The 24,940-nt window shown below is 30.2% G+C and overlaps 1 protein-coding gene across 1 annotated transcript in view; it reads right to left on the bottom strand.

The window, feature by feature from the left end:
• Window positions 1-9,391: 9,391 nt before the first annotated feature.
• The window catches only part of LOC111688572 (TIP41-like protein), an 87,076-nt gene continuing 71,527 nt past the window's right edge, over window positions 9,392-24,940 (bottom strand). Inside the window, exons 3-5 of the mRNA XM_046947690.1 lie at window positions 10,030-10,249; window positions 9,815-9,976; window positions 9,392-9,748 (exon numbers count right to left, since the gene is read on the bottom strand). Coding sequence (XP_046803646.1) covers window positions 9,659-9,748; window positions 9,815-9,976; window positions 10,030-10,249 — 472 coding nt within the window. The 3' untranslated portion in view covers window positions 9,392-9,658. The remainder of the gene's footprint in view (window positions 9,749-9,814; window positions 9,977-10,029; window positions 10,250-24,940) is intronic.

Consider the following 24,940-nt stretch of genomic DNA (forward strand, 5'->3'; position numbering starts at 1 on the left):
TTTCATAATTTTTTTACAAATGACGTCAGGCTGCAATATAAAGATAACGTTTCCAATTAACTGACCACAATGGTATATTACAGCAGTCATGATACAATGTGTTATATTTTAATAAATCCGGTCTTAATGAAAATCCGTTCAGATTTGAATTCAGAGCTAATTAATCCTTTAGAAGCATCCAACTTGGTCTTAGGGTTTCGACTTTTTTAATATTTTGTCTAATAGAGGAAGTCCTCTAGAAATGAAATAAAAAAAGAAAAAGTTGGACTTAATGCATTTTTTTCTGCTAAATTCTTAAAACAAAATTTTACAAAACTTTATTTACGAAATATTTTTATAACATTTTTTTAGCCTTATTACTTTTGCGAACGACCAAATAAAAATTTTAAATTTTCTACGGAAGGTCCTTTTTATAGTTACATAGGGATACGAATTTCTCGACATTAATTTAGTTTGAAATTCGAAGGAATATATCTAGGCTTTTATGGGGCCTGTTGTGCACTCCTTAATCAGTTCTTCAGATGGGAATCGAACCTACCACCTCCGGTCTACCAGTCTATGTATGTATCAGAGAACATGCATTGCTTTTGCATTGTCTTTACTAGACTACAAAACAAATGAGCATTGCTATATGAACAATTATTTCTTTTTATGTTTGATTTGTTTAAAATCCCGTTTAATGATGTTATACATCAAGCAACGAAATAACATGTCTTCATAAAAAAAAACTAAAAACATTCATACCATTCGTGCAGTTTTTTTGCTAAATGTCAAATTATTAAGCAACAAGCCTGTTTTTGGTAAATTTAAACATTTTAGAGCAGTTTAGAAACGTTTTTATTTGAAAATAATACTATATCTCGGTTTAAGCTGAGGTGTTTTCTAGTTGATTATCCGGTCTCAAATTTTTTTAAAATATTTGCCAAAAATATATTTATGATTCGAATGAGCTGATATATAATATAACTATTCCTTGAAAATGTCTACAAAAATGTGCCTAAAAAATATGTATCTTTTAGTTCAAGAAATTTTTACGTTTATTTATTTTTTTAATTTTGCTCCATCTATTTTTTTATTTTTATAGTTGGTGGGCTTTCGAAAGATCGGTAAATTTGTTTATAATATAATGAAAAATATAATATAATGAAAAAAGATGCTAAAAGTTTGGAAACACACATCCAAAGTTGGATCATGTAAAAATTACTGGCGTTTTTTGACAATTATTGGCGTTTTTTGACAAAAAAGTCCCTATATATTTTCTTTGAAAATTTAATTTTTAAATGATACGAAAAGGGATCCAAATGCATAAGCGTGTAAAATAAAATAAATTAGGCTTATCCAAATGTATGTTCCTTACAACTTTTATTATTACTTTACAGTGAACAATTTTATGAAAAAACACAGTTTCTGGAAAACATTTTCCCTGTTTAAGGAATTCGGTATTAGCGTATAGAAAACGAGAAACCTGATAGTGATAGCCTTTTAAACTTACTTAAATCTTTTTAATTCGAAAATTTGTTCCAATTTAAAAAAAAAAAAATCTGCATATTATGGTTTTTCAAGATTTTTAAATGGTGTTTTCACAATCTAATATATTATTTATATACTAAGGTTTGATCCCCAAGTCCTACTCATCAGAAAACCATTTGTTTTTTAATATTTGCAAGAAAAATTCATTTATTAGTTCTGCCTCTGAAAAGTAAAGTTAGTTGTCTGGTTAGTCCTAAGTTCGTTTTTTTCGCACATACAACCAGAGTATGAAAATAAACGAAACATTTCGCAAACGTTTCCATAAAATACAAAACTTTTCAAGAATTTTTATTCGTTTTGAACATGTGCAAAAACGAAACAAATACATTTAAATTGAGAAAGAGGAAAACAATTGGCTTTTCGATCATCTCACATATATTTCATAGATTTTCTTGATATTAAAAAAAAAAGTTGGCATTGGAAAAAATAATGGAAGCGATTCATAGTATTGCATAAGAGACATAAGGTAAGTTCTTTTAAACGGATTTTATGTATTTAATTTTTAATTTTTTTATTATTAATGAAGTTCTTTATATAAAAATATACTTTAATTATTTTGTTTTTATACCCACCATCAAAATAATTTTCACAGACCCCATAAAGTATATATATATTCTGGAGCCTCGTAAGATTCTAAGACAATCTAGCTATGTCCGTCTGTCTGTTGTTGGCACGATAGCGTCCATATTGAGATAAAATTTTCCCAAAATTTTGTATCCATCAGAAATGTTTGGTATTGAAAACGGGCAAAATCGGCCAACTATTTTACATAGCCCCCATAGAAATGTACCCCCCGAAATATTGTGTAAAAAGCTTCAAACATTTACAAATTCGTTGTTTATGAAGCAAATGCCATAAAATTTTTGACATTCCGAAATACAATTCTGAACTATGGCGGGCATAGGACCACAATACATAGGTTTCATGCAAGACAATATCTCTCTATCAAATTTTATGTGGATCGGTCCATAGTCACGAGTATAGCAATGAAACTTGGCATAAGAATGTCTCATATGAGCCACAACCTTTCCACCAAATTTTATGTGGATCGGTTCATAATTAACTTTTCGCGCTATATAAGGTCCTCTCCAAAAAATTACTTTAACGTTCATTACTGATTTAAAAATACGATTATAGTGATGAAAATTCACAGAAGTATGTTTTATATGAGCTAAAATCTCTCAAACAAATTTTGTGGTGATCTGTCCATAATTTTCCCTACCCTCCATTTAAGGTCCCCATCAGAAAATTACATTAACGCTTATTACTGGCTTAAAAATGCGAGTACAAAATCTCTGTACAATTTTTATGAGGATCAGTCCATTATAACCATATAAATTCCTCCTCAGAAAATGACTACAAAGCGAAAAATACGAATATCGAAATGCGATTCGACACAAACTAATTTTATGCTATAATACCTTTACCATATTTTATGAAAAATATTGTTTTCGACGTTTTAATATTATAGGGCACATTTTAACTAAAACTATTTTTGATTCCCAAACAATAACCTACCTTAAAATCAAGATGAATTTTAAAGTTTTTTAACTTTTTGTGTTAAATTTAACATAATTTAATATTATTTTACCAGTTTGTCAAGATACTTTAATTTTTAAGTCACATTTTTGAGTTGCAAAAATTTCAATTTTGCTCAAAATGTTTCCCAAAAATCAGTGGATTGCCATTATCTATAAGTGGATCTAAAACTTTTTCTACTGGAAATCTTCTTAAAGACTAATTTTATATAAAATTTAACAATGAAAAGTAATTTCTGTCAATTTATTTAAAAAAATTTGAATGTGGGACACCTGAATCAGCTGTCAGGAACCATGTGATAAATTAAAAGGTGAGATCGTTATCATAGAATACGAAGTGTAATAACAATGTAGTCGAGAAAATATTTAGAATTTATAAAACTAACTAGCTGTTAAGCCTATACGTGCCAGGCAAAAAATAATAAAAACATATTTTCGAATTAATAGGCGAATTTTATAACTCAAACAATACAATTAAATTTATTAATTAATTAACAAAAAGTCTGTTCGTTTACAAAAAAGGTTACTAGATCTACCATTATTTACTATTTTTTAAGTTTTCTGTTTTTATACACAAAAAATTGTAAAATATAGTAAGCTCTTTGAAAAAAATAATTTTTTCCCTCTTACTATTTTTGACTTGAATATTTTTATCGAGTAAAAAGTAGTAAAACAAATCAATATATTGTTTGTAAAAGTATTTCATACAATTTGTTTTAAATTTTTCAATATAATAAAATAAATTGAATCGAAATTTACTTGAATTTCGTTCGTTTACTTTTTATATTTTTCAGAATATTTTCTATTGTTTGTATTCAAACAAACATAAAATATTACAAAAATTTATTTATTTAAGTATTTTTTAAATATTGTTTTTCTTCAACTAACGAAACAACGGACTTGAAAAATTTTCTTTATACATAATGCATAATTTAAGATGTCGACAAACTAAGACATTTTTCTATTTAACGCTATCAGTAGTTTTCCAATTTTCATTGTATGGGCCCTTAGATGATGCAGCAAAGTTCAAGTTTATAAGCCCTTTTCGCACAAAGACGTAACCGACAAAAACTAAATTTTACAGGAGATCATTTTTTAATTATTTTCGAAGTAGGACATAGCATTACTACAAAACTCCGTTAGTAAATATTATTTAATCTAAAATATGGGATGCAGTTTGTTTCGATTTTATATTGACACTATATCCGATTTTTTGTCACTTACGTCTTTTTTGCCAAGACAAATTTTTATAGTAAAAACAATGTTGGGGCGGTTACGTCTAAATTCTCTGTCCAAAAAAATAAAATTTTTTGGGTACATCTTTATATATTTTGTATAAATCTGAAATTTAAGAGTGTAATAAATATTTATACCCTTCACCTTCGTGAGAAGGGTATATATAAGTTTGTCATTCCGTTTGTAATTTCTATAATATAATTTTCCGACCCACAGTGGGGCTGAATCGAAATAAATCTGACATTTCTAAACGGCTAATCCGATCGGATTTGGCGAGAGCGTAGCCAAGGAGTATTCGAGTTTAAGTTTTGAAGATGAACCCCGCAGATGCCCCAGGGACGGAGCTGTGGCGGCTCAAAGAAGGGTACCTACGACATGTAAAATTTTTAAACTCGTGCCATTTTTTTGTTTTTCACCCAAATACAAAGATTTTTATCGACAAGATCTTGAAAAAACATGCTTGGACATACTACTTGTCTCTTATAGTATCCGAGTTATAGGCATTAAAAAATTTAGTGATACAAAATTTACCATACCTTGGTCCGCCTTTTTTTGAATACCGGGCGTAATTTTGGACCAAATGGACTCAATTTTTTCTTGTTAGTTAGACAACAAAATTTCTAATAATATACAAAAAATAAAATCCCAAAGCTGGGATCAGAAAACTGAAAGCAGTTTTGGAAACCTCAATATGTTTTCTATTTACTCCAAAAGTATTTTCCCAGCCCTGAAAGAAATGTGGACCCTATGGGCAAAAATGTAAAAAATCCCATTTTTGGGATTTTCATTCCTATTTTTGGGAATTGCGGGATGCCCTTTGACCTTTTCAATTTTTTTTTGCATTTTCTTATTTGAAATGACGAATTTAACAAGCGTTGAAGATTTCATTGAGTTTTGTTCATAAATAAAGATTTTGTCATATATTACATATTTGTTAAATTTCTAAAACTATGATTTATATCAAAATTTTAATATTGTCGCAGATAGCTACAACAATTTAGTCCATATTTATTCCTTAATATCTTTTTTTAGTTAGATATGGAAATTTCTTCACCCTTAACAAAAAATTTCAAGCCAATATCTCAATTACATTCAAAAATATGTTCATTTAAACCTGTATCCTTTAATTTCATCTTTTTCATATTTAAGTATTAAGTATGACAGAACATACATTTGGTGTTGAATAAAATATTTGGACAATTTTTAAAAATTATTTAGTTAATTATTTTATTAAAGACTATAACATTGTATATACAATAAAAAAATATAATTTTATTATGAGCCACGCACAACAACACCTAAATCACCCCACACAAACCACCTTTCCCGCCCACCGAAATATAAATCATCAGTTAGTATAATAGCTTTTTTTATTTGAACTGTTTATCTTAAACATAATACAATTAATTCTTATTATATAGTTATTTCCTAACACTACTTATTTTCTGTAAAATAATCTGTCATATCGGTATACATATCCAGAATGTAATATAAGTCCTTTAAATCTTCCTTGTTTTGAGATGATAGAGTTTCATAACAAATCCATCTTTTTCGCATAGTTGAAAGAACAGGATCAGAAGATAGAAGTAAACTATTAAAAATATCTTTTTTCTGTGATTGCCTGGAGCATTTTCTTGCTTAAAATCTCGATTCCTCGCTTCCTGTGCTTCTTCTGTTAACTCTCCAAGTGGAAGAATATTCGATTCAATTATTATTTGACCATGACACAATACTTTGTGTACTGTTGGTGTTAGTTCTCTCCATTGATACAGAGATACAAGTAATTTAGAAATTTCAGATGTATATTCCCCAAATCGATTTCCATTAATTTTATGTTCACTATTCAGTGTCATTAAAATAGTGGTAACTCTTCGAAGCAACTCCTTGTCGATTCCAGTTATTTTTGAAGTAATTTCAAAATCACGAAAAAACCTTCTCGCCGTATTACCGTCATTTGTACTACCGCAACTTGGAAGTGGTTTGTCGATGTTCAATCCCATCTGAACTTTAAATTCTTCTTGGATTCTGCTTTTTTCCGCAGCTCTCAGTTCTTTCAATTCTTCATTATTTTTTGTTGATTTAGTAAGATTGTGCCAGAGAATCTTCTTCTTCTATATTTGTGGTCGTATGCTATGTGTAAAAAGTAATCCAAAAATCGTATTCTGGCATGAAGTGGTGAAATTCCAAAAGACAGGACTTCTTCATTAATACTTCTGCTTTTGTTTATATTTGAGAATTGCGACTTTTTCTCATTGCATATTGAGCATCTCCAGAAGGAAGCAGTTTCTGTTATGGCATTGCTGACCTTTCCATCAATCATTGTTAAGCTTAGCTGATATGATACGTTAAATCTTTTTAATATTTCACTAAATCTTTTGTTGTTTTCTTTGACTTCTTTATATATTCAAATCCAATGGGTCTACAAAAATTTTTTGAACCCGGAGTTGTATTGATCCATATATCTTCAAATGAATTTCCGATGCTTGACGATGATGGATTAAGGGAATATGAACGAATTCATCACATCCCCACTTACACATTAAGACAACATCACAGTTATGAATTTTCCTTAGTTGGTCTTCTGAAAAGTCTGACACAATTCTTGATGCTGTGTTTTCGAGGAAAGATGATATATCAATACAAGCTTCCACATCCTTAACAGCAATAGGTGATGGTAGGATAGTTTGTTTTTTTCCTGGATCGCCTTGTATGATTGTAATATATTGTGTCTTTTTACATGCAGATCTTTCCTTAATATTTGGTACTTATTTCGTCTGAGAGCCAGTTCCAACATAAGCGCTATTGCTTCCTCTTCAGTAAAATTTGATTGTGATGTTGGAGTTGGTATACTTTCCACAATTCGCTTAAGTCGTTTTGGTGATGATTTGGAAGAATAGTTGCAATATGTACGGCATCCATAGGTTGGTTTTCCTTTTTCAGCATTTCGTTAAATGTATCAGCAATTTCCTCATTTGAGATTGAAAAAAGTTTTTGTGTGACCCTCTTTTTTTTGACCTTGAACATAAGTCTTCGTATGACTTGCAAGGCGCTCCTGCTGATGTGATGTAAGTTGAGATTTCCGTAGTAGTTTCCATCCAACTACAAAATTTTAATCGAAAATTCTTTTGATTTCCATCCACAGACTTACTTTTTACGTCAAAAAGTTTTCCAATTTTAATATGCCTGTTTTGTCTACTTTTCTACTATATGTAGTTTTTATATAATTTAAAATGTCTTAAATTCTTTCTGGCCCTTTTGAAGATACACTCCATAAAACGGAACACAACTCTTCGTACTTTAATGTAATCTTCATTGTAGATTTATTAAATATGGTACTTAAAATCTGAGAAGTTTACTTATATACCAATTCTTGTCATTTCCGATACAGGTATTTCAAAGTAAAAAAAATAACGAACTGTCTACCTATTAACATTTAGGACTATATTACTATCACCTGTAATTGAGTCATTGATATTTCGTATTAGTGAATGAATCGAATTTATCATTACCTGTATACTTTTACCTACATGATCATAAACGAAACAGAACGAAATGATCTGTCGAAAAAATTTACTTAGGTAAAAAATAGTTATAAATTTCTGAAAATTTAAGCATAATAGGACCTTTCAATTATAAGGATAAGCAAACAAATAGAAAATAGGTAAATATAAGATTTAAACATGTTCTGTCATATTTAATACTAAAATATGAAATTAAAGGATACAGGTTTAAATGAACATATTTTTGAATGTAATTGAGATATTGGTTTGAAATTTTTTGTAAAGGGTCGAGAATTTCCATATCGAACTAAAAAAGATATTAGGGGATAAATATGGACTAAATTGTTGTAGCTATCTGCGACCCAATTAAAATTTTGATATAAATCATAGTTTTAGAAATTGAACAAATATGTAATATTTGACAAAATCTTTATTTATGAACAAAACTCAATGAAATCTTCAACGCTTGTTAAATTTGTCATTTCAAATAAGAAAATGCAAAAAAAATTGAAAAGGTCAAAGGGCATCCCGCAATTCCCAAAAATAGGAATGAAAATCCCAAAAATGGGATTTTTTACATTTTTGCCCATTGGGTCCACATTTCTCTCAGGGCTGGGAAAATACTTTTAGAGTAAATAGAAAACATATTGAGGTTTCCAAAACTGCTTTCAGTTTTCTGATCACAGCCTTTGGATTTTAGAACATGTCGCCCAAAGTTGAAGTTTTGATAAAAAAAATAGGTCATATTCGGAAGGACGCAGTGGCAACATTTAAAAAAAAATAGGACAAGTTTTTACGCCAAAGCGTTCTGCGTAAAATAATCTGAGTAAATGAAAAGTGACCTTGATCCGAAGAAACTGTTCCCCCTATTTAATACTTAATTATTGTGTCGATTACGTTTCAGTTTCAATTCACTTTTTTATAACATAAATTTTATGTTTCTCAGTGCTAAGTTAAAAAATTTACAAAAGAGAATACATTTCTTGATCATAATTTTGTTAATTTTTAGTGCGTTTTAACATACCAAACGAAACTTAAATGATAATAAGTAGATATAATTAAAATTTCAAAAACGAACACTTTTTAATGCACTAACAAGATCATTTAATGCTGAATCATTCTTGCTCTTAAAGTTCAGAAGAAAAAGTGTTTGAACATTTAGTAAAAATATTTATTTCATTGTGATCTGTTGTGTGATACACTGTGAAATTTAGATTTTGTAATAAATTGTGTTAATTTAAAATTTAATATATCAAAAACATAGTTTAATATATAATAAGCATCAGTGAGAGATTAGTGAGTGTAAAACAAGAATAAATAAAAAATTTATTATAAAGTCGCTTTTATAACATAAAAGAGTATAATATCATAACACTTTCCTATTTCTATATTGTTATGGCAAAACTGGAAATTTACTACTTTTACGCACTTTTATGTTATAAAAAACAGAAACGAAATCGGAAACTGAAACATGCGGAACAGTTTCTTCCGACTTTTCATTCACTCAGATTATATCAAAATAAATTGTTTTAAACTTTAAGCTGTAACCTTATGGTTACAATTTGGATAGAAATTGTTGGCAGGGTGTATGTATGTATGTATGTATGTATGTATGTATGTATGTATGTATGTAGGTATGTATGTATGTATGTTTAAGTATAATGCAAACGATGGATGTAATACAAAATGCATTTTTAAAATATAATTAAACTGTATTTATTGAAAAAATAAAACGGATACAAATTGTGTATATTTAAAACATTCTGCATATTTTTTTAGTCATATGTATAAAATCTCAATTATAAATAAAAATGTAACTGTTTTGCAGTTATTTTATGTGAACACAACCGTATCCTATTTGAAATATAATTTATGAGCCTCTTTTTCTTTTATGGGCATGTGCTGTTCTATTTCATTTGGCATTGTAAAGTATGGAGGTGGAACCTAAAATTTTAGATATTTGTAATAAATATTCATAGTTAAATGCTTATTAGAAATATTTTAACTTACATTTTTTAATTCCTCATATGTAGCAGCTCGCTTAGTAAATTCCTTAAAAATGTAGTTATTTTCAATTTCGTAATGAAACCTTGTATCATGAATTTTAAGGAGAACGTTATCAACACGCAGAAAATTTCTCATTAAAATAAAAAACCCTGATGGCATAACTCTCTAGAAATTTAGCATTATAATTTTAATTTCATTAAATAACTGTTTTTACTTACAATTTTAACAGAGCAAGATGAGATACCATTGTCATGAAGTTCATCTTCAAATAACGTTAGATCGTGATAAAATAATATTTTTTCTCTCTGCATTAATTTAAATTTGTTCAACTGCTGGTCAGTTTTCTCAACACGAAATTTATCATTGGCTGTTCCTTGATAGTCAGTGGTAAAAGTCCAATCAAATGGCTTAAATTTTTCCTCCATAAGACTTTCAGGTCTATAAAATGAAATAATTATGTTATATTTAAAATTATGTTTCTATTCAAAAAACTATAAATGTATTCAAGTTAGTTTTTTTACAGTGTGGAAGTGTGAATTTTTTTTACAAAAGAGAAGTGAATAACGTCTTTCTTTTGGGACATCACGAATATTATTCTATAAATTACTCAATTTAAAAACATCTTATTAGCAGCCAAGAAATAACGTCTTTCTTTTGGGACATCATGAATAAAAAAAGGTACTCTTCGAATTCTATTTACTTTGAGATTTTAGTTTTTACTGAGTATGAGTGCAAAACATCTTGGATCTTTGGTATCTTTAAACACATATCAATTATTTATTTGTTACATTTTTTTAAATCTTTTATTATTTATTTAGCTTTAACTCCTTAACTTCCTTCGCTAAAGGTAAATATCTTGTCGTTATGCGAGGGTTGAAGTGCACATCGAGACTATTGCTAACTATGGTTTTAATGAAGTGTATAACTAAGGGTTACTCATCTTGTCAAGATTGTGAGTGTGGTATGTGTCTTCTAATCCTGCAGGGTTGGAAGGTTTCAAATGAATGCTCTGATCACTGCTATATAGTATTCGAAATAGTGGTTCAGGCAAAGATTATAAAACCATTTCTCAATAGCAGAAAGACGAACTGGGAAGTACATAAAGCGATCTTGACTGATATTCTTCCTACTGCTCCACAGTGGGGCAGAATGGAAATTTTTTGGAAATAAATCTGGCATTTCTAAACGGCTGATCCGATCGGGATAAAATTTGGCGTGAGCGTAGCCAAGGAGTATTCGAGTTTAAGTTTTGAAGATGAACCCCGCAGATGCCCCAGGACTCGTGCCATTTTTTTTGTTTTTCACCCAAATACAAAGATTTTTATATTTTCTGAAAGCGCTCGACGAGATCTTGAAAAAACATGCTTGGACATACTACTTATCTCTTATAATATCCGAGTTATAGGCATTTAAAAATTTAGTGATACAAAATTTACCATACCTTGGTCCGCCTTTTTTTGAATACCGGGCGTAATTTTGGCCCAAATGGACTCAATTTTTTTTAATTTAAAAATTCAAAAAATTTTAGATTTTTGCCGTTTTTTTGCCCAAAATGTGTCTTAACTCTTTTAATTATAAAATAAAATTTTCTTTAAGAACATATAACAATTTTATAATTTTCTAAAAGGTATCGTTACGCAGAACGCTTTGGCGTAAAAAACTTGTCCTATTTTTTCAAAATGTTGCCACTGCGTCCTTCCGAATATGACCTAATTTTTATCAAAACTTCAACTTTGGGCGACATGTTCTAAAATCCCAAAGCTGGGATCAGAAAACTGAAAGCAGTTTTGGAAACCTCAATATGTTTTCTATTTACTCCAAATGTATTTTCCCAGCGGGATGCGGGATGCCCTATGACCTTTTCAATTTTTTTTTGCATTTTCTTATTTGAAATGACAAATTTAACAAGCGTTGAAGATTTCATTGAGTTTTGTTCATAAATAAAGATTTTGTCAAATATTACATATTTGTTAAATTTCTAAAACTATGATTTATATCAAAATTTTAATAGGGTCGCAGATAGCTACAACAATTTAGTCCATATTTATCCCTTAATATCTTTTTTTAGTTAGATATGGAAATTCTCGACCCTTTACAAAAAATTTCAGGCCAATATCTCAATTACATTCAAAATTATGTTCATTTAAACCTGTGTCCTTTAATTTCATCTTTTTCATATTTTAGTATTAAGTATGACAGAACATACATTTGGTGTTGAATAAAATATTTGGACAATTTTTAAAAATTATTTAGTTAATTATTTTATTAAAGACTATAACATTGTATATACAATAAAAAAAATATAATTTTATTATGAGCCACGCACAACAACACCTAAATCACCCCACACAAACCACCTTTCCCGCCCACCGAAATATAAAACACAATTTAATACAATATCATCAGTTAGTATAATAGCTTTTTTTATTTGAACTGTTTATCTTAAACATAATACAATTAATTCTTACAACCTACTTATATAGTTAATTCCTAACACTACTTATTTTCTATAAAATAATCTGTCATATCGGTATACATATCCAGAAGGTAATATAAGTCCTTTAAATCTTCCTCGTTTTGAGATGATAGAGTTTCATAACAAATCCATCTTTTTCGCATAGTTGAAAGAACAGGATCAGAAGATAGAAGTAAACTATTAAAAATATCTTCATTCTGTGATTGCCTGGAGCATTTTCTTGAGCTGAAAAGTTGAACATGCTTAAAATCTCGATTCCTCGCTTCCTGGGCTTCTTCTGTTAACTCTCCAAGTGGAAGAATATTCGATTCAATTATTATTTGACCATGACACAATACCATGGATACAGAGATACAAGTAATTTAGAAATTTCAGATGTATATTCCCCAAATCGATTTCCATTAATTTTATGTTTACTATTCAGTGCCATTAAAATAGTGTTAACTCTTCGAAGCAACTCCTTGTCGATTCCAGTTATTTTTGAAGTAATTTCAAAATCACGAAAAAACCTTCTCGCCGTATTACCGTCATTTGTACTACCGCAACTTGGAAGTGGTTTGTCGATGTTTAATCCCATCTGAACTTTAAATTCTTCTTGGATTCTGCTTTTTTCCGCAGCTCTCAGTTCTTTCAATTCTTCATTATTTTTTGTTGATTTAGTATTCTCTGGCACACTTCTATATTTGAGGTCGTATGCTATGTGTAAAAAGTAATCCAAAAATCGTATTCTGGCATGAAGTGGTGAAATTCCGAAAGACAGGACTTCTTCATTAATACTTCTGCTTTTGTTTATATTTGAGAATTGCGACTTTTTCTCATTACATATTGAGCATCTCCAGAAGGAAGAAGTTTCTGTTATGGCATTGCTGACCTTTCCATCAATCATTGTTAAGCTTAGCTGATATGATACGTTAATAGAGAATTCCTTTATTTTTATGCAAATGGGCTCCAGTGCATTTATTTCATCTTTTAAATATTCCACTAAATCTTTTGTTGTTTTCTTTGACTCCTTTATATATTCAAATCCAATGGGTCTACAAAAATTTTTTGAACCCGGAGTTGTATTGATCCATATATCTTCAAATGAATTTCCGATGCTTGACGATGATGGATTAAGGGAATATGAACGAATTCGTAATGGCACTAATGATGACATAAATACACTTTTGTAGTCTGCTAATGTCCGACTTCCACAAGCTTGTTTGTATTCTGGAAGTGCTGATAAACCGTCACATCCCCACTTACACATTAAGACAACATCACAGTTATGAATTTTCCTTAGTTGGTCTTCTGAAAAGTCTGACACAATTCTTGATGCTGTGTTTTCGAGCAAAGATGATATATCAATACAAGCTTCCACATCATTAACAGCAATAGGTGATGGTAGGATAGTTTTTTTTTTCCCTGGATCGCCTTGTATGATGGTAATATATTGTGTCCTTTTTCATGCAGAGCTTTCCTTAATATTTGGTACTTATTTCGACTGAGACCCAGTTCCAACATAAGCGCTATTGCTTCCTCTTCAGTAAAATTTGATTGTGATGTTGGAGTTGGTATACTTTCCACAATTCGCTTAAGTCGTTTTGGTGATGCATTAGGAAGAATAGTTGCAATATGTACGGCATCCATAGGTTGGTTTTCCCTTTTCAGCATTTCGTTAAATGTATCAGCAATTTCCTCATTTGAGATTGAAAAAAGTTTTTGTGTGACCCTCTTTTTTTTGACCTTGAACATAAGTCTTCGTATGACTTGCAAGGCGCTGCTGCTGATGTGTTGTAAGTTGAGATTTCCGTAGTAGTTTCCATCCAACTACAAAATTTTAATCGAAAATTCTTTTGATTTCCATCCACAGACTTAATTTTTACATCAAAAAGTTTTAAAAAGTTTTCAATTTTTGATATGCCTCTTTTTTGTCTTTTTCTACTATATGTAGTTTTTATATAATTTGAAATGTCTTCAATTCTTTCTGGCCCTTTTGAAGATACACTCCATAAAACAGAACACAACTCTTCGTACTTTAATGTAATCTTTAATGTAGATTTATTAAATATGGTACTTAAAATCTGAGAAGTTTACTTATATACCAATTTTTGTCATCTCCGATACAGGTATTCCAAAGTAAAAAATTGCGAACTGTCTACCTATTAACATTTAGGACTATATTACTATAACCTGTAATTCAGTCATTGATATTTCTTTTTAGATAATGAATCGAAATTATCATTACCTGTATATTTTTACCTACATGATCATAAACGAAACAGAACGAAAAGATCTGTCGAAAAAATTTAGGTAAAAAATAAATTTCTGAAAATTTAAGCATAATAGGACCTTTCAAATATAAGGATAAGCAAACAAATAGAAAATAGGTAAATATAAGACATGTTCTGTCATATTTAATACTAAAATATGAAAAATATGAAATTAAAGGATACAGGTTTAAATGAACATATTTTTGAATGTAATTGAGATATTGGCTTGAAATTTTTTGTAAAGGGTCGAGAATTTCCATATCTAACTAAAAAAAGATATTAAGGGATAAATATGGACTAAATTGTTGTAGCTATCTGCGACCCTATTAAAATTTTGATATAAATCATACTTTTAGAAATTTAACAAATATGTAATATATGACAAAATCTTTATTTATGAACAAAACTCAATGAAATCTTCAACGCTTGTTAAATTTGTCATTTCAAATAAGAAAATGCAAAAAAAAAAAATTGAAAAGGTCAAAGGGCATCCTGCATTTCCCAAAAATAGGAACGAAAATCCCAAAAATGGGATTTTTTACATTTTTGCTCATAGGGTCCACATTTCTTTCAGGGCTGGGAAAATACTTTTGGAGTAAATAGAAAACATATTGAGGTTGCCAAAACTGCTTTCAATTTTCTGATCCCAGCTTTGGGATTTTAGAACATGTCGCCCAAAGTTGAAGTTTTGATAAAAAATAGGTCATATTCGGAAGGACGCAGTGGCAACATTTTCAAAAAATAGGACAAGTTTTTTACGTCAAAGCGTTCTGCGTAAAGATACCTTTTAGAAAATTATAAAATTGTTATATGTTCTTAAAGAAAATTTTATTTTATTAATAAAAGAGTTAAGACACATTTTTGGCAAAAAAACGGCAAAAATCTAAAATTTTTTGAATTTTTAAATTAAAAAACGTATATTTTTGGATCTGTAAATGATATTGATCTGAAATTTTTTATATATTATTGGAAATTTTGTTGTCTAACTAACAAGAAAAAATTGAGTCCATTTGGTCCAAAATTACGCCCGGTATTCAAAAAAAGGCGGACCAAGGTATGGTAAATTTTGTATCAATAAATTGTTAAATGCCTATAACTCGGATATTATAAGAGATAAGTAGTATGTCCAAGCATGTTTTTTCAAGATCTCGTCGAGCGCTTTCAGAAAATATAAAAATCTTTGTATTTGGGTGAAAAACAAAAAATGGCACGAGTTTAAAAATTTTACATGTCGTAGGTACCCTATTTTGAGCCGCCACAGCTCCGTCCCTGGGGCATCTGCGGCGTTCATCTTCAAAACTTAAACTCGAATACTCCTTGGCTACGCTCACGCCAAACTTTATCCCGATCGGATCAGCCGTTTAGAAATGCCAGATTTATTTCCAAAAAATTTCCATTCTGCCCCACTGTGTGCTCCGATGATAGAAAGAAGTGACATTGACTTAGCCGTTAATTGGATCTCAAGCTCTATTAGTGTAGCCACAAATAGCGCTTGTAGATTATCAAAAGGTTTGCTTAAGGGTAAACCACCTTGGTGGGATCCCGAAAACTCCTAGGTTTTGTTGTAAATTATTTAACAAGGCAAAGAGATCTGTTATCTCTTATAAGTCAAAATTAATGAATTTAAAAATTAGGTACGAAGTGTAGTTCCTGGAGAAAATTCTGTAGTTCTATAGAAATTATATACAAAAATCAAACGGAAATTGGACTGAAGGTAGTCAAGAGACACTTGAGCTTCTCTTGAATACTCACTTTCCCGGTTGCATCCCAACTGGTGAAACAGTTACATATAATCAGCAAGGTATTGAACTAGTTAATACTGCTGCAAATGTTATGATAGATGATGACATCATCCGCTGGGCAATAAGCAGTTTCGACAGCTATAAATCACCTGGCCCAGATGGCATTATTCCAGCGGATCTACAAAATAATTTAGATCGTATCATTCACTGGCTAAGTAATATTTAAAAGGCCTGTTTACACTGGTCCTACGTACCTATTCAGTGGACCAGGAGTAATGTGATCTTTATCTCACACCAAGGCAAAAGACTTCAGACCCATCAGCCTGGCGTCATTCTTGCTTAAAACTCTGGAAAGAATAATTGATATAAATGTCAGGATATCTATTGATAAATCTCTACTCTCAAACTCTCAGCATGCCTACATGAAAGGTAAACCTGTTGGGTATATTGAAAAATACATGAGTTATGGAAACTTCACTCTGGTTGTATTTTTCGATATTGAAGGCGCTAATGTCAGATCCTCACCTATCTGGCAATCCCTCTCACAGATGGGAGTGGACAGATCTATTGTGAGTTTTGTAAAGAACTTGCTATCTGAACGGACTATTGTATTTTCACTGGGTGAAACAACAATCTGTAAAAAAGCCATCCCCCATTTTTTGAACATGGTAATAAGTGAACTATTGGCTGAAGATAATAAGCTCATGGAGTATTAAATGCGTAAACCCAGGAAAAACGGAACTAGTATCGTTTGCGAACAAATACAAAATTCCTCAATTCTCCCTTCCACTTCTCAACGGCGAGGTTCTAACGCTGGCGGATAGCGCAAAATACTTAGGGGTTAGTCTCGATAGGAAATTGTCTTGGAGCTTGAATATCATCTCCAGATCTTCCAAGTCTGCTTAACCTAACCTATATAAAATAACTGTAGGACAATTAATTTGTACTGTATTTATCATATGTAATTATAAGAAGCAAAACAGTATAAAATAAGGAAAAGTATATGTGAAGTCATCAAAATTTAAAAAAAAATTAACTCACGGAACCAATCAATATGTCATACAGCAACTATATGACAATTAAAATTCCGGGCTGTAAAGGCCATTGGTAATTCATATCAGATAGAACATGAACATCTATCAGTTGAACATTTCTGAAGAAATATAACACAATTGGAAGAATGTTTTCAACCACCCCAATAAGAAATCAAATACCAAAATTACCAGTTAATTACATAATATAAATTTCAAGAGTAACTTTAAAAGAACCAGATGAAAAGACAATTCCATGAGATCAAAAATATAAATAGACGAAAACCCCTCACAAACACTAAACTCCATGCACACAATATCAGTCACAATTCATCTTCCACCAAAACAGTCACAAAGAAAATACATCCACAACAATGTTGACTGAGCAATCGCAACATCTTTAAACAACAGAAATTTCCCAAAATTTACAAACAATCTCATAAAATTTACCATTATAAATCAGTCAATATTATATAAAAAAAATTAAAATATTTACTTAAGCAGACGATTTTGGTGTTATTTTATATAATGTAAATTCGTAAATAAATACTGTTCGGTGTAAAATCAATTGTTTAAACACGGCTCTATTTGAGTTTACTTTACTTTAAGTTCATCGACTATCGTTCTGCCCTAAACAACAGCACAGATTTTAGTCAACTTCACATTAAGTTGGATGCCATTTCAAATCAATTAACTCAACATAAGGCTGAAACTGAAATGATTGTTGAAACATCGATCTAAGCATGAAGGTTGCAGAAGGTTGAGATTTGAAAGAATTGAATTGAACTGTTATAGTCAAGACAAAGGGCTGGATAACTCTGTGGAAAATAAAATGAAAGAACAAGGAGCTATAACTAATGATATATACCATAGAGCTAATAGGACAGATATTGTTATTAATGGTCTACCTACTGCCATTTCAAACTTGTTGTTAATTAATGCAGTTTCTATTAATTCTCAATAGATGTCAATGACATTCAACATGTTTGCTTCATGAATAAAAGTAAATCGATTCCAGTCAAATTTAAGTGAGTTCGTGTACAAACGTGACAATTTAATGGCGGAGTACCATAAGTCCAGATCACTAAAGCTCAGCGTTTTATTATGTGGTACACCCAAGAGTATATCTTAACAGAAATTGACAATGAGTATGTATAAAACAAGTAATACAACTATTTACTCATAATTTTTGAATACAATGTACGTCCACACAAGTTTCATGTTGAGTACCTTCATGTAAGTATTCGCAATATGAAATGAAATATCATTACGCATATTCAATTCGCTTATCAAACATGTATGCTCTTATTCACTATATAAAAGCTAGCTTGTATGTGTGACCTCAAATGAATAAAAACAACGAATATGTTGGGAATTTCTTTTATTCAAACATTTGAACATAAATACCGAAACGATAAAACGAGTAGTTAGGATATTACGCTTTATTCCATTTATTTTAATTATATTGATATCAAGAATTTGAAATTTATTACGGTCGTTTTTTACAAAAAAAAAAAAAATTAAATTATTTATAAATAGCTAAATTATAAATGAGAAATATAATACAAAAGTGACATGTAAAAACTTTTCATTCAGTTTTATGTAAAATTAAAAAAAAAGTGGTGTCAAAAAATAAAGAAACAATAAAATGTTCATCAATTTTTACAATATAAAAATAGGTAAATATGCAGTGTTGCCAAGTTAGCCTTAAAAGACTAAATTTAGCATCTTTATTTCATCAAAGCCATTTAGTCTATAAGCCTGAAGTTATTTTATAATAAAAAACGTTTATTTATTATAATAACATCTTTGTACAGTTTGAAAATAAACAAGTAAGAGTTCTATATTCGGCTGTGCCGAATCTTATATACCCTTCACCATGATGTGTTTAAAGCCTTTTGTACCTTTTGAAGAACGAAAAAGTACCAAAAAGTCCCCTTTTACTGGTTCTCACTTAATCCGGGATATACGAACTTAATAACATGTTTCTAGGTTCAATATTATAGAAATTTCAAAAAGTACCTTTTGAAGAACGAAAAAGTACCAAGAAGTCCCCTTTTACTGGTTCTCACTTAATCCGGGATATACGAACTTAATAACATGTTTCTAGGTTCAATATTATAGAAATTTCAAAAAGTACCTTTTGAAGAATGAAAAAGTACCAAAAAGTACCCTTTCATGGGTCCTCACTTAATCCTGGCCATACATACTTAATTACATGTTTCTAGGTTTAATATCGTAGAAATTGCAAAAAGTACCTTTTGAAGAATGAAAAAGTACCAAAAAGTACCCTTTCATGGGTCCTTACTTAATCCGGGCCATACATACTTAATTACATGTTTCTAGGTTTAATATCGTAGAAATTGCAAAAAGTACCTTTTGAAAAACGAAAAAGTACCAAAAAGTCCCCTTTTATGGGTCCTTACTTAATCCGGGCCATACATACATAATTACATGTTTCTAGGTTTAATATCGTAGAAATTGCAAAAAGTACCTTTTGAAAAACGAAAAAGTACCAAAAAGTCCCCTTGTATGGGTCCTCACTTAATCCGGGCCATACATACTTAATTACATGTTTCTAGGTTTAATATCGTAGAAATTGCAAAAAGTACCTTTTGAAAAACGAAAAAGTACCAAAAACTCCCCTTGTTTGGGTCCTCACTTAATCCGGGCCATGCATACTTAATTTCATGTTTCTAGGTTCAATATTATAGAAATTTCAAAAAATACCTTTTGAAGAACGAAAAAGTACCAGAAAGTCCCCTTTTATAGGTTCTCACTTAATCCAGGCTCTACATACTTAATTTCATATTTCTAGCCAATAACAAAACATTAGTGGTGCTCTCGCTCTGCTACTCTTGCTCTGCTGCTCTTGCTCTGCTTTGCTTTTATAAACAAATTACAATAACAATATTTATCGTATTGTTATGTATTTTGTTTTTTGCAGTTTCTGTCTGAGCATGAATAAAAAATCTAAATTTTATATGAAATTTTCAGAGGTTGTCTCGGTTTTTTGCTCATATCTCCGTTATTTATGGACCGATTTTGCTGATTTTAAATAGCGTTCTTGCCGGTCGTATGTCTGATAGAATTATGGAAGATTCGGATCTCGCAGATATCTGGGGTCTTCTAAAAACTGATTTCAACAAACATACAGACAGACAGACAGACGGACATGGCTTAATCATCTCCGCTACCTATAAGGATCCAGAATATATTTACTTTATAGGGTCGGAAAATTATATTATAGAAATTACAAACGGAATGACAAACTTATATATACCCTTCTCACGAAGGTGAAGGGTATAAAAATATAAACCTTTTTAAAAATATAATATCATAAAGTATATAATACAAGTTTTTATGTATGTAGTGATACACTACATTACTCCCTACCAGTTATATAATTAAAAGATATTTGATATTTGATTTGTCAATATGTGCTGGTTTTAGTAGATCAATTGAGTGAGTTTTAATAACATTACCACATTGGATATTAAAAGAGTTTTTATTCTTTTGAATAACATTAAAGGGTCCTTCATAAGGGTATTGTAAACTGTTCGGTCTAAGTATTTTAACAAAAATATAATACACTGAAAAAATCCATGCCTTATATATACGAAAAATGTCGTACATTGTACGAATCGTTCGTTTCGCACAACGAAATTCTTTCGTAATATATACGAAATTGTACGAAATATTTTAGTATAATGCAAAATATTCTACAAAAAATTAATTTACATAAATTGAAAAAAGGAAATTTTGAATAAATATGGTAAAATTTACGAAATATTAATTTATTCAAACATTTTTGTTCATTTTAAACTAAATTTTCTAATTTTAGTTCAAAATTATTCTCCACACGAATTTAAATTTTTTTTATGAAAATAATTCGAAAATAATATTATACTTTTTCTTAAATTTTATAAAAATATTGTAGTTTTATTTAATCATAATATAATTAGTATCTTTATGTTTAATTTCGCTAAATTTTAAGAAAAAAATATTACGAAAGGTTTTTGTACTTTCGTAAAAATAGAAAAGGGTTTTATTAAATAATATTTCGTATTATACACGAAATTTTTGTAAATATTACGAAAATAGAAGTTACGAAATTTTTTTTCGTAAAGTTGAGCATGGATTATTTTCAGTGTATAAAGTAAATAATACAAGTTTTTATGTATGTAGTGTTTCACTACAAAGCCGAACAAATAGGCTTAATCGGCTCAGAAAATGATTCTTAGTACATGACAATATTTTATGAAATACATTTAATAAATTCTATTAAATTCTGCGAAATTTGGTCTTTTTGGATCTAGTGTCATTCTATGCCTTTCGAAAATCATTGGTTAATTGTCGGGAATGTACGACTATTATTCTTTTCACCAGTTTTAATACAGATTTTTAAGGTATAAAAATTTAGCATTTTTCTAGCCTTATTTTTACGTCTTTTAGCAATTTCTGGCTTTTAATAATGTCGGATTTAGCCTTTTATTTCTGAAGCTCCTGGCAATACTGGTAATATTCTTCCGAATGTTGAAGTTATTTGTGTTATGTTTATTAACGTTGTTTTTATATATTGTACTTTTGCATCCAATCTAGTAGAATTAAATAATATTGTTTGCTTGTCTAATATTTTTTACATGAATAAAAACTTTACTACAAAAGATTATGAGCCCAGGCAGTTTATAAAAAATTAATTAAATAAAAAATAGAAAACAGTAGATTTTTTCAGGAAAATTTTGTGTGTGTGATAAAACATGAAGATGAATTTTTTCAAAACATTTGAAGCCTCTACAAAAAGAAGCAGACTGGCCAATGTGGAAACGTAAGATAAGGCACATACTTGATTATTATGAAGGAGCCATAGATGTGATAGATCGAGATTTATTAAAGCCACTGCCACTAGAAGAAGCTGCAACTTTTGAAGACAGAAAGAAAGCAAATAGCTATGCAAAATCTATTATAGTAAGCGCAGTAATTGACGAACTCTATGAGAAGATTATGGATCAAGAATATTCTGCTGACACATGGGATGTTTTGAAGGCACAATTTGAGGCAACATTAAGAGATCAACACACAACACACATTGCAAAACTGAAGGCGCTATTGCCGGATTTAATTCTACTATGTAAAATTTTACAAATATTACCACAACGGTTTGAAACTTTCAAGTCATGTTGGATGCTGTTATAAAAGAGTGAATGTGAGTGTGTATGTTTCAAAGAAGTTTTGGAAGTAGTGAACAAAAAGAAAGCGAGGAAGCCTTAGCTTTGAGATACTCGAAGAGCAAGAAAGTCGAGAGTTCTCATAAACCCAAAACAAATCAAAATAAGAAGTCTGACATCTGCAATTACTGTAAAAAGAAAGGATACTGGGTTCTTAATTGTCGAAAATGGTTGAATAAAATAATGGTACATGAATCGCTACAAGTATCTGTTTATGAAGTAAATGCAATTCAAGATGCCAAATCAGATTGTTGGTGGATAGATAACGGAGCCACACGTCATGTATGTAACAACATTATTATTTTTAAGACTGGGGGTTAACTATTTAGAGCAAATATTAAAGCAATACCATCAAGATAAACGTCATATAAAAAAGATGTATTTATGGTAAAGCATATGGCAGACCTTTTGGAAAAAAAGCTGCAGAATCATTTCGTAAAAAGAAAACTTAGTTATATTTAAAGATGCTTTTACAAAATATCGTTTTGGATACCTATTAAAGCATGATAGGTTCCTATTGGCATATTCACATCATCTTCATGAGCTATTATGTAAGAGGCAGAGCCCTTTTTCTCTATAATGACATAGGGTCCATCTCGCTTTGGAACGAATTTGGAAATAACGCCCTTGCGGTATTATCGCAAACAGAATACAAGGCAACTTCTCGTCCCAGGATTAGTGATCGTTTCCAACTAAAATGACAACTTTAGTTGGATTTTTACGCTCGACTGGATTATCCTGATGATGATATACATGAGTTAGTATGTGGTCAATATTTAGACAATAAACCACTTTCATAACAGCCGAAATAAATTAAAAACTGTTGTCGTTGATGATTTTTCTGGGCATTCTATAGCCTAGGAAAACCTATTAATGTTTTCAAGCAGACTTCAGCTGAAGCGATCTCCAAGGGGAAAAGTTCAACCCATCTACTGGCTATGTCTTCAATTATATATATATCCATTGATATCCTTTTTGGGTAACAGGCAATGGACCAAATAGATCGATGACAATCACTTCAAATCTGTGGTATAAAACGGCGGTACCATTAACACCAGAGTATTCACAAAAACCGGTCTATTCCAAAAACCGGTTTTCGAATAATTCGAAAAATTCCAATTTTTAAAAATTCCAATATATAAATAACCGGTTAACCGGTTTTTTCTTTTTTATTTATATATTAACAAGGAATTCAATATTTAGAATGCATTTATGTAAGGTATATGGTTTTATATTATAAAGAATAAAATGAAACACATTTCATTTTAAAATCATTTTTATAACAAACATTTTTAAAATTCATTCTCAAAAATATTAACAAAAAGATATCGATTTTTTTGTTTGCATTTATCCAGGTATATAAAATTATCATATAATGATGAATGCTGTTTTCTGGTCTTTCTTGGATTTTGCATACTACTTATTGTGCTGTTTAAATCGGAAATTAGACTTGTAGAATTATCAACTTCAAAACATAAATCAACATCAGAATCAACTAATTCTTCATCCAGCTCTTTGCCTAGAAATAAACGATTATATAATTCCAGAGCAAACTCTTTGGATTCTGCTTTGGTAGAGTATTTCAAAATGTGGTCATTAGTTGGGTGCTTTCTTAAACTTAAATAAACTATAAGGGTGTTTACTACCTTTATTTTGCGTTCATTAAGTCTTATCATAAACCTGTTACACAATTCTTCTGCATATTGTGTTTTAATTTTCCTTAAGTTGCTGAAAAACAATTTAATTTAATTGCTTCGCCCTCTACAGGGATTCAGTAAAATCCTTAGATAACTCTTTTAAAGCTATTTTAGATGAAAAAGGTATTCAATTTATTGAAAATCTTTTCATATTTGCGTAATTTTACCAGCTTTTTATAAACATATATAATTGTACACATATGTATTATATAAAATAAGGTAATTTAAAAAACCGGTTATTCGATATAAAAAACCGGCTTGTCGAATACTTCGAAAATATGAAATATTCGAAACCGGTCGGTTTTTGAAACCGGCTTGTCGAATACCGCGGCAGGTGCATTCTGTAATCGAATGGCATACATGTGAATTTATACATACCAAAGGGAGATACGAAAGCTGTTTTATCCTGATCCAAATGCTGAACTCCAATTTGCCAGTAACCGCTTTGTAAATCACACGAATTCCACCAGTTATCCTAGGACAATAACTACATGAGCAGCCCATGGAGATTGACACTCAACAATTACTCCAGAATAAAGCATTTTGGTAATTTCATCCTTCAAAGCAGTCTTCATAGCTGATAACCGATAAGTAGGAATTGCTATGGGATTATGTTCCTCGGTATGAATAGGATTGATAGCATAAGGTGTAGCACCAATAGAATCCTTAAATATTGTTTGGTGTTATACCAGGATTTGATCCA

This window comes from Lucilia cuprina, chromosome 3 (assembly GCF_022045245.1).
Source record: "Lucilia cuprina isolate Lc7/37 chromosome 3, ASM2204524v1, whole genome shotgun sequence".
Taxonomy (NCBI): Eukaryota; Metazoa; Arthropoda; class Insecta; order Diptera; family Calliphoridae; genus Lucilia; species Lucilia cuprina.